Here is a 10,738-nt window from a genome sequence, read left to right as displayed (position 1 = left end):
TGAGGGATATGCAGTGCAGGAGGCAGCCGATCACTATTTCTCTCTCATTGATGTTTCTATTTCTCCCTTTCCTTTCCTCTCTAACATCAATAAAAACATATTTAGCCAAAACCGGTTTGGCTCAGCGGTAGAGCATCAGTCTGTGGACTGAAAGGTCCCGGGTTCGATTCCGGTCAAGGGCATGTACATTGGTTGCGGGCACATTCCTGGTGGGGGATGTGCAAGAGGCAGCTGGTCGATGTTTCTCTCTCATCGACATTTCTAGCTATCTCTCTCCCTTCCTCTCTGTAAAAAATCAATAAAAATATATTTTAAAAAAACATATTTAAAAAATTCTGTGGTCCCATAACAGAGTCATGCCAAACTAATGTTCTCTTCAACATCTTTGGAAAACTTTTAAAGGAGAAATTATAATCTATTGATCCTTTTCCCTCTCTGTCCATCTTATACATCACTGTCAGACCTATTCTCCTTTCCTTTCAGCATACTTTGCCCATATTTTGAAGTAATTTGAAGCCCTTACTTCCGCAGTCAATTTTTAGTGCTGGAAGGGGCCTAGCCTTCACAATTTGTGCTTTTATTTGACCTTGCCTTTCCCACTTAATGGCTCTGTCCCACTATGTAACTATGTGACCTTCAAACATATCTTTCTAAAATAACTTTTCTTTTCATGATAGTCACACTAAAGCACATTTGTTGTGGAGAAAAATAAGGACATAAATTGGATGAAGTAATTTCTTGGTAGTTAGATTATAGGCTATTTAGACTTTCTATTTTAATTTATCTTTTTGGGACAGAGTGTGTGCAGATACGTATTCCACAACCCCCTTTTTGCTCTCAGTGGATTAGAATATGTGAAAATAGCTCTTCAAATCTCTACTCTTTGGCTATTTTTGTGACTTTAGGCAACTAATTGATCTCTTGAGCTTCAAATTTTTCATTTAATAAGTAAGGATGTAGCTATTTGACATAAAATAAACTCTCAATAATGGTGCAGTTCTCATTCTTTTATTTTTTTTAAACAGTATTCATGTCTCTGGACTTTTATTTGTATAAAATGTCTCATACCAGTTAAAGTCTATAATTATGACCTAACCAAGGTTCTGTATCTACTTAGTATTAGAGCCAAGACTAGAATCCAGTTTCTCTGTCTCCTAATTCAGTGATGTTTTCAAACTACAACTTCATCCAATGGTGCTCATTGCTGCAACAGTGAGCCAGTTACTGGTAGGAAAATATTATCCTTCAGTTGTGCTAGCTATGGTAAGGTAAATGTCGAGAAAGAACCACATAGTAGGTGGTGAAAAAATGATTGGTCAGTTAATTATTATATTCAATTTTATTAAATATTTGGGTTGAAGTATCTATTGAAAGACAAATTAGTTGTGATATGAAGAGAGAGAATAAATATGAACTGTTGTAATGTATATGATTATTGATTATACAAAGTGAGGTTTTTTAAAAGTCCTAATATTTCTTTCTTGCAACCCAATGGATCTTGTGTGCCCTACTTTGGCAACCACCAAGTTAGAAGAATACATAGAACATTAAAATTCTAGTGCTATACGTATGTGAAAGAGAAATGAGAACTAAAATAAACAATATAGTATGGATCTTATGACAATGATGATAACTAGTATGTGAAATGCTACTTTATTCCTATAACTAACACAAGAACAAATAGGGCTATTTTCTACATTGATAGTAATTAAATGGTATTTTCTCTTAAGATTCTTTCAGCTATAAAATCCTGAGGGGTAGAAATTGGCATGGAGGTTTTTGGTGGGAGTAAGCAAAGATTGGTACCTTTTTTAGTTTAGTCTAATAATAAGAGCATATCCAGAAAATGTAGAACAATTTTAGTTAATGAGTAAATAGGTTTTGAATTGGATTCCATATGCTAAGTTAAATGCATGGTTTTGGAGTTATTTTCAAGTTAGATAGGTACTCATTCAAGTCCCTCATTTTACACATAGGAAATTGAGGCTCAGAGAAATTTTATGACTTTCCCAAGATTAGACCTCTGTTTAAGCAATAAAAACTTTTTAAAAATGAGCATATGGGTCAAATTTTATTTTTAAAAATTCTATTGCAGTGAAAATTTTATATTAAAGAGTTCTAAATCCCAACAGATGGAATTTGTTATGATGTTATTTGAGTTATAATTAGAAACACTGTCTGATTCATTGTACTGATTTTCATTTCTCTTTTTCTTCTAGAATGTCTTGATTGTTGAAGTAAGTTCTACATACTTTTAATATAGTGTTTATTATTGTCTAACTTAGTATGCACAGTTCTGCAGGTAAGCTGGGGAAAAGAAATTCCTCTTCATGAATTTTAATGGTAGGTTTGTGTTATCAGAGAATGAGATTTTTTGGTCAAATTTGTACTGGATAATGGAAAGTTTTGGTATATTTCTTTTTTTGACTTGAATTTTTCCTTTTATTTATTTTTAAACACACACATTTTTAGTATATCTTTATTGATTTTAGAGAGGAAGGGAGAGGAGAGATAGAAACATCAGTGATGAGAGAGAATCATTGATTGACTGCCTCCTGCATACCCCCTCCCCCACTGGAGACCAAGCCTGCAACTTAGGCATGTGCCATGACCGGGAATCAAACTGTTGACCTCCTGGTTCATAGGTCGATGTTCAACCACTGAACCACACTGGCCAGGCTTTCCTTTCTTTTAAAGTTAATGTATATTAGCCCTGGCCCTTGTGGCTCAGTTGGTTGAGCATAATTCCAAGCACTGAGAGGTAGCTGGTTCTATTCCTGGTCAGGCCACTTCCCCAGTTGTGGGTTTGATTCCCAGTAGAGTACATGCAGGAGGCAGCCAATCAATGCTTCTATTTCTCTCCCTCTCCTTTCATCTCTCTCTCTCAAAAAATAAAGTTGATGTATATTCACATGAATGTTTTTAATTCTATTGCATACATCTATCTAGATACAAATAAAAGCCAAGTGACTGGAACAACTGGTCGCTATGATGCCCACTGTGGCCAGCCAGTTGGCCTGATTTGGGGGGGCAGCCCCTCCCTCTGGCCAGCCCCGCCCCAGATCTGCCCTCGCTGGCCCTACCCCAGATCGCCCCCCCCCCACCCCAATCAGGGCCTGGCCTGCCAACCATCTGCTTCCCCTCCCGCACTGACAGCCCAGCCCAATCAGCCCCCACCATCTGGTGGGCTGACCAGAGCCCACCTGTGCAGGAATTTGTGCACTGGGTTTCTAATACACACACACACACACACACACACACTCACACACACACACTAACACACACACAGTGTGACATACATATATATTAAAAATATTTTTATTGACTTTTAGAGAGAGAGAAACATTGATGTGAGAGTGAAACATCGATCGGCTGCCTCCTACATGCCTTCTACTGTGGATTTAGCCTGCAACCGAGGCATGTGCCCTGATTGGAAATCAAACTGGCAACCTGTGGTGCATATGACAACACCCAACCAACTGGACCACATCAGCCAGGTCTACAATATATATTTTGATTAAAAAATTTATATAGTGCCACACTATACATACTGTCTCTTTCAGCTTGTTATTTTTACTCAAAATTGGTTTTGAGGTTATTCATTTTGACATATGTAGAGTCAGTTGTCCGTAAAAATGCCACATAGCATTGCAGTGTATATATCGACCAATTTATGCCCTATAAATAGTGAGATTGCTTGCAGTTTTTCCTACTACTATAGGGCTGCTAAGAGTGCCCTTTTCATGTCCTGATCACATTTGTGTGAGTTCCTTCTAGATACAGGCACTTAGAAGTAGAATGACTGGGTTGTAGAATCTGTACATTTTCAATTATACTATTACTAGAGGCTTAGTGCACAGATTCATGCACCTATGTGGTCCCTTGGCTTGGCCTGTAGGGATTGGGCCGAAACCAGCTCTCCAACATTCCCCAGGGAGTCCCAGTTGCAAGAGGGCAGTTCTCAAGTGACGCACCCTGGAATTGGGCTCCCTCCTCTCTAGTTCCGGGAGAGGAGGTCAGTGTGCGTCATAGTTACTGGCCTGTTGGCCGGTCGCTCAGGCTTTTGTATATGTAGATTGCCAAATTACTTATCAAAGTAGTATATACTTTATACTCCCACCAATGGAATGAATTCTCATTCTTTTATGTAAAATTGTTTAAGGCTTAAGAGCAACAGTAAACCTGAATTTATTTTTGTTGTTTTTAAGGTTATTTAGAAACTTTAGCTCATAGATTAAAAGATAAACAAATGATAGTTTTTAAAAAATATATTTTGATTTTTTTTCCAGAGAGGAAGAGAGAGGGATAGAGAGCTAGAAACATTGATGAGAGAAACATTGATCAGCTGCCTCTTGCACAACCCCTACTGGGGATGTGCCTACAACCAAGGTACATGCCCTTGACCTGAATCAAACCTGGGACCTTTCAGTCCCCAGGCCGATGCTTTATCCACTGAGCCAAACCGGTTTTGGCTAAATGATAATTCTTTTTAAAGTTTTGTGCACATGAATATCCCTAGGAATGGTTTGCTTTCTTAAAATGTAGATTCATTAATTCCACTTGAGATTGATTTATTTTCTCTGGGGTAATGCTGCCTAATAAATTACCACCAATTTAGCAGCTTTAAACAACACAAATTTGTTATATCAGTTTACGTGGGTCAGATACGCAAGTACAGGTTAGCTGGGTCCTCAGCTTGGGGTCTCACCACGCTGAATCAATGTTGATGCTCCTGTGGCTTATGATCCTCTTCCTTTTTCATTCAGGTTGTTGGCAGAATTTAGTACCTGTGGTTGTAGGACGGCTCCATTTTTTTTGCTGAGTAGGAGTTGTTCTCAGCTCCTAAAGGCTATCTTCATGTCGTAGCACATGGTCCTCTCACATGGCAGTTGACTTCAAAACCAGCAGGAGAATTGCTCTCCAGTCTCTTACATTATCTTGCCCAACATAACCTAATCACGGGAGTGACCAGCCTATCATTTTCACGGTTCTCTCTCTATATATATATTGGAGTATATATATATGTGTGTGTGTGTGTGTATATATATATATAAAATTTTATTTTAATCAGAATCGAACCTGGAACCTTTCAGTCCACAGACCAACGCTCTACCACTGAGCCAAACCGGTTTCGGCAACAGTTCTCTCTTTTGTGAGGGAATTATTCCTGGTGTGTACACCTGGGGGCAGGAGTGTCTTGGAGTCTATCAGAACAAAATTCTGTCTGATGCAGCTCAAAAATATGCATTTTTCACTAGTCTCCAGCCCTGATATTTCTGATGACTCACAGACCCTTCCCCCCCCCCCTTTTGTGAAGCATTGCTTTACACCATTTGTAAAGAGTATTTTTCATTGAAGAGTATTAAGATATGGTTTAAGAAATATTTTCCCAGCCCTAGCCGGTTTGGCTCAGTGGATAGTGTTGACCTGCAGATTGAAGGGTCCTGGGTTCAGTTTTGGTCAAGGGCCATGTACCTTGGTTGCAGGCTTCTCCCTTACGCAGGCCCTGGTAGGGGCATATGCAGGAGGCAATCAATCGATGTGTTTCTCTCATATAGACTTTTCAGTATTTTTCTCTGTCCCTCTCTCTTCCACTCTCTGTAAAAGTCAATGGAAAAATATCCTCAGGTGAGGATTTAAAAAACAATAGCCCTAGCCAGTTTGGCTCAGTATATAGAGCATCAGCTTACAGACTGAAAGGTCTCAGGTTCGATTCTGGTCAAGGGCACATGCCCGGGGTGGCAGCTCAATCCCCCATGGTAGGTGTGCAGGAGGCAGCTGATTAATGATTCTCTCTCATCATTGATGTTTCTATCTCTCCTTTCCCTCTCTCTCTGAAATCAATAAAAATATATTTAAAATTTTATATATATATATATTTTCTCCCCAATTAGAGATGGGCTTGTTTTGAATAATGTCCTAGTTTTGATGAACTTACCAAGATTCACTTCCACATAAAGACATTTTATATAGTAAAATCTTATTAATTTGGATATTTTTAAAATGGTATAAAGCAGTTTCTGAAAGTGTGCATCTGAGAGTTAGAGGGGAGAGCATCCCAATCTTGAATTTTTTTTTTAATCAAATAATTTTTATAATGGAGGGCAGTAGCATAATTCTCTAATAAAACATGCATGTACATATACATACATAAAAATTGTTTCATTGACCTCTTGGTGTCTACAAAATCCAGTCCTGGGGACTGGCATTCCTACTGCTTGCTGAAAGCCAGGCTATTTACAGATTCTAGACTATCTAGTGTATAAATTGTGGTGAGAATTACTGTACTGAAAAATTGGCATTGTTCCAATTATACATGAAGTTTGGGTATGTTGTGTTTATAGAATGACTGAATTTAAAGTTATGATGGTTTTATTTACCATTTAAATGTCTTTTTTTAAAGGATATAATTGACACTGGCAAAACCATGCAAACCTTGCTTTCCTTGGTCAAGCAGTATAATCCGAAGATGGTCAAGGTCGCAAGGTATATATATTATAACATTTTGTCATAGGAAATTTTCTTCATTTGAAAGAGGATTAAGGAATTGCTCCTGTGTTAGGGTAAATGTTCTCAATGGCCATTTTATCTTCAAAAAGTAATATAATCTCAAACTCAGTATCCTTTGTAAATAATTGTACATTTCTCTTATGACTAATGATCTTGAGATTCTTTTTATTCGCTTATTGACTCTTTGAGTATCTTCTCTGGAGTGGTTATCCATTTAAAGCATGGAAATTGCTTAAAAAATGAACTACAATCATGCCTTACAGATGGAGCTTCATTAAAGATTCAGATCTATAGGCATATGAAGTGCCAAGTTCCACTGAACTCTTAGTATAGCTGGCACTGAGTTTGCTGATAGCATTTCTGGAATGTTCCTGAGTAAGTGCAGTTAGAGGGATGGGTTTTGCTGTGAATAACTGTTTTAAATTTGTATATGGAAATTGAGTCCAAACATATCCTCTATTTCAGTGTTTCCCAAACTTTTGACATATGTGTACCCCTTTTATAATTTTCGTAACGCTGAGTACCCCTCGTACGCATGAGAACATAGAATTAGGCACAGCTAAGCACTGTGTAGTGCATATCCCCACCAAACTCTTCCCGTATCCCTGGGGGTACGCGTACCACACTTTGGGAAACAATGCAGTCTATTTAATGACTGGAAGAGAATCATGAAGGACTTGAATAGATGATTCCTTGGAGGCTAAGGCTTAGGGTAGTGATTCTCATTCAGCTGCACATTGAAATTATGAGAGTTAAAAACAAACAAACAAATAAATAAAACACAACCTATGTCTGTGTCCCATCCCCAATAATTCTGATATCATTGGTCAGGGGTGTGGCCTGAATAGTTGAGGGTTGTTTTTTTTTCTTTATTTTTTTTAAGTTCTGAGGTGCAGCTAAGGTTGAGTATTACTTTAGGTCCTCTCCAGCTCTTTAAATATACTTATCTAGGAAGGCATGAAGTCATAAGTTTTATTGGGACTTCCTTTAACACACAACAAGGCTTTCAAAGTACCATCTACTGCTTTTTTTAATGGCTAAAAATTTCAGCACGAAGCACTTGAGTTACAAAATTAGCTTTTGTTCAAGTTGACTCATCCTACCTGCAGTTTTTACTCTCAAAGATAAATACTGCCTCCGTTAGCATGCTAGTTACTTTTTAACCTAAAGTTCCTCTTGGTAAGCAAACTGTTAAAAGTCTTGAAAGGTGATGCTCACCACTCCTACACTCCTTGTGGCTTAGGGATTGTATTTCTAGGGATTCTGGACTAAGAGCACTTATCTTTTCTTTGCTCATTGGCACTCCCCACCCATTTATCTGCCTGATTAGCTGTCCTTCAGTGGGTGCGTGGGTGCGTGGGTGGTTGGGATGCATTTCTCAGAACAGTCTATCACGTTCCAGGTAGAGATCAATCCAAGGCCTCGTCTGTAGCGTGAACTCATTGCTGCCCCTGCCCAGTGATCCTTGTGATTTATTTAGCTCTCTGTTTCATAGTCTTTCTTTGGGTATGTTAAAACTAATCACGGCATGCTAATTTCAGAAGAAACCGTGTTTCAGAACATTAATGTTCTCTTTTGTAATGCTCTGTAGTGTCTCTATATGTCACATGTCACATTTTAAAATTAACAGCTTGCTGGTAAAAAGGACCCCTCGAAGTGTTGGATATAGACCAGACTGTAAGTGAATTGCTTATTGTCAATCATTTAGACATCTTTAACCCAACTAATTTTATAAATGAAACTAGAGGCCCGGTGCATAAAACCCATGCACTGGGGGTGGGGTGGGAAGGGTGGTGTTGGTCCCTCAGCCCGGCTTAGGCCCTGGGGCAGTGATGGTGGGGGGAATATCCCTATGGGGAGTGGCCTAAGCCATAATTTCCTTAGCGCTGCTGTGGATGCTGGAGAGGCTCTTGCCACCACTGCTGCACTTACCAGCTGTGAGCCTGGCTTCTGGCTGAGCGGTGCTCCCCCAGTGGGAGTGCACTGACCACCAGGGGGCAGCTCCTCTGTTGAGCCTCTGCCCCCTGGTGGTCAGTGGGTGTCATTCTCATTCTGCCATTCAGTTGATTTGCATATTAGTCTTTTATTATATAGGATAGGGTGGTTTAGAGTTTCATTAGAGAATATTTGTAGAGAAGGCACATTTGATTTGAAAGTGATGTTTTCTGGCCCTTGCTGGGTAGCTCAGTGGGTTGATGTGTCATCCCGATGCTCCAAGTTTGCAGGTTTAATCTGTAGTTAGGGCACGTACAGTGGTTAACCAATAAATGCATACATAAGTGGAGCAATGGAATAATGGCTGGGTGTTTCTCTGCTTTTCTCTCCCTTCCTGTCTTCCCCTTTCTCCCTCTTTCCCTCCCCGTCCCTCCCCCACTCCTCTCAAATAAGTAAAATTTAAAAATATTTTTTTTAAATATATTTTATTGATTTTTTACAGAGAGGAAGGGAGAGAGATAGAGAGCTAGAGATGTCGATGAGAGAGAAACATCGACCAGCTGCCTCTTGCACACCCCCTACCGGGGATGTGCCTACAACCAAAGTACATGCCCTTGACCGGAATCGAACCCGGGACCTCTCAGTCCGCAGACCGACGCTCTACTGCTGAGGCAAACCGGTTTCGGCTAAAAATATTTTTAAAGTGATGTTTTCTGTATCTAAATGATGAATTATGATTCCTTCTAGTTGTTGGATTTGAAATTCCAGACAAGTTTGTTGTAGGATATGCCCTTGACTATAATGAATACTTCAGGGATTTGAACGTAAGTAAAACTTCTTTTTCTCACTATCATTTTTCAGAACCCATATAAAAGTTTACGAAAGAGAATTGTTTTCTCTTTCCAGCACCTCATAATTTGAACAGACTGATGGTTCCCATTAGTCACATAAAGCTGAAGTCAAGTAAAGACGTCCTTAGAGCTGGAACTTGGCCAGGCTAGGGTGACACTTTTTCTGGCTGAAATAGTTGAACAGCTTTAATACACACTAACTATCCCATTATTATTTCAGATGATAGATGCGCTCATAAGTAAGAAGTAAATGAACTAGTTTAAGTCTTTTAATTCAGTCTCCTTCAAATACCCGCCTCCTACTTTAGAGGCAGGAGTCTTGAGAATGAATGTATGAGCGTAAGTGAGGAAGATTAGGAAGACTGCACAAACCTCTTTTGGTTTAGTAAAAAAGCCCGCAGGATAATACTATTCTTATAAGGTATGCAAATTGCTGTTCTTGCCTTTCACTTCGGAACACACTTTTCTAATGTGCATTTCTGGATTTTTATTTTTTAGCATGTTTGTGTTATAAGTGAAACTGGAAAAGCAAAATACAAAGCCTAAGATGAGAGTTCAAGTTGAGTTTGGAAACATCTGGAGTCCTATTGAAACCACCAGTGAAGTTATCTAATGTTCTAGTTCTGTGGCCAGCTGCTTAGTAGAGCTTATTGCATGTATCGTATAAGAATTTTTTCTGTTTTGTAATTTAGAAATGTCAGTTGCTGCATTCCTGAACTCTTTATTTGCACTATGAGCCTAAAGACTCAGTTTTCTTTGGGTGGATTGTTATTTGACTAGTGAATGAAAAATCTCTTAAACCATACCACTATTGAATGAAAATATTGAAATTGTATCTGTAAGAAACATTTAAAGAGAAGATATATTAGTTTTTAATTGGTATTTTAATTTTTATATATTCAGGAAAGTACAGAAGTGATTGAATATTGTTAATTATACCACTGTGTGTTTAGAAAAGTAAAAAGCAGTCAGGTTTTGTATCTAAGACAGCACTTAAGAGATATTATATAAGCCAAATGTCCTGGAATTCTTTAAGTAGTGTTTCAGTATTATTAACTGCATTTTCACACTTGTCCATATTATTTTCCGTGAACCTTTGTCAGTAGTTCCTTTTAAATACAAATCAATAAGTTCCAGAATAACATTACCACTTTTTGAATTCATCCGTGTAAAAATCCTTAAAATAAAGGCTGTCTCTTTAAAAGAAACTGTGCATACCTATAATTTCTCTACAAATTAACCCAGTATAGTTTTCTTTTTGTTTCCTTTTGCTTGTCAAGTTTTAGTAACTAGTTTAATTGTAATCTTTACCAAGCATGGGGAACAATAATTATCTGGTAGAAGGGATAAGTGGAACTGGCAAAATTCTTACCCACTTCAGAGACATTAACTTTCATACAAATGGTATACTTTACTACATTTTACTGTGCTAAAATGATATG

At 38.4% G+C, this 10,738-nt stretch overlaps 1 protein-coding gene across 2 annotated transcripts in view; it reads left to right on the top strand.

Moving 5' to 3' along the window:
* HPRT1 (hypoxanthine phosphoribosyltransferase 1) overlaps nt 1-10,504 on the top strand; it is a 43,824-nt gene extending 33,320 nt beyond the window's left edge. Inside the window, exons 5-9 of one of the 2 annotated variants that reach the window (XM_036443401.2) lie at nt 2,220-2,237; nt 6,404-6,486; nt 8,141-8,187; nt 9,193-9,269; nt 9,795-10,504. In XM_036443401.2, the coding sequence (XP_036299294.1) occupies nt 2,220-2,237; nt 6,404-6,486; nt 8,141-8,187; nt 9,193-9,269; nt 9,795-9,842 (273 nt within the window). In that variant the 3' untranslated portion in view covers nt 9,843-10,504. The remainder of the gene's footprint in view (nt 1-2,219; nt 2,238-6,403; nt 6,487-8,140; nt 8,188-9,192; nt 9,270-9,794) is intronic. The other variant, XM_045583504.1, reaches the window with a different exon arrangement.
* The last annotated feature ends 234 nt before the right edge of the window (nt 10,505-10,738 follow it).

The sequence above is a fragment of the Pipistrellus kuhlii genome, unplaced genomic scaffold, assembly GCF_014108245.1.
Source record: "Pipistrellus kuhlii isolate mPipKuh1 unplaced genomic scaffold, mPipKuh1.p scaffold_m20_p_19, whole genome shotgun sequence".
Taxonomy (NCBI): Eukaryota; Metazoa; Chordata; class Mammalia; order Chiroptera; family Vespertilionidae; genus Pipistrellus; species Pipistrellus kuhlii.
The sequence above is the reverse complement of the archived record's forward strand: the minus strand, read 5'-3'. Positions and strand labels throughout refer to the sequence as shown.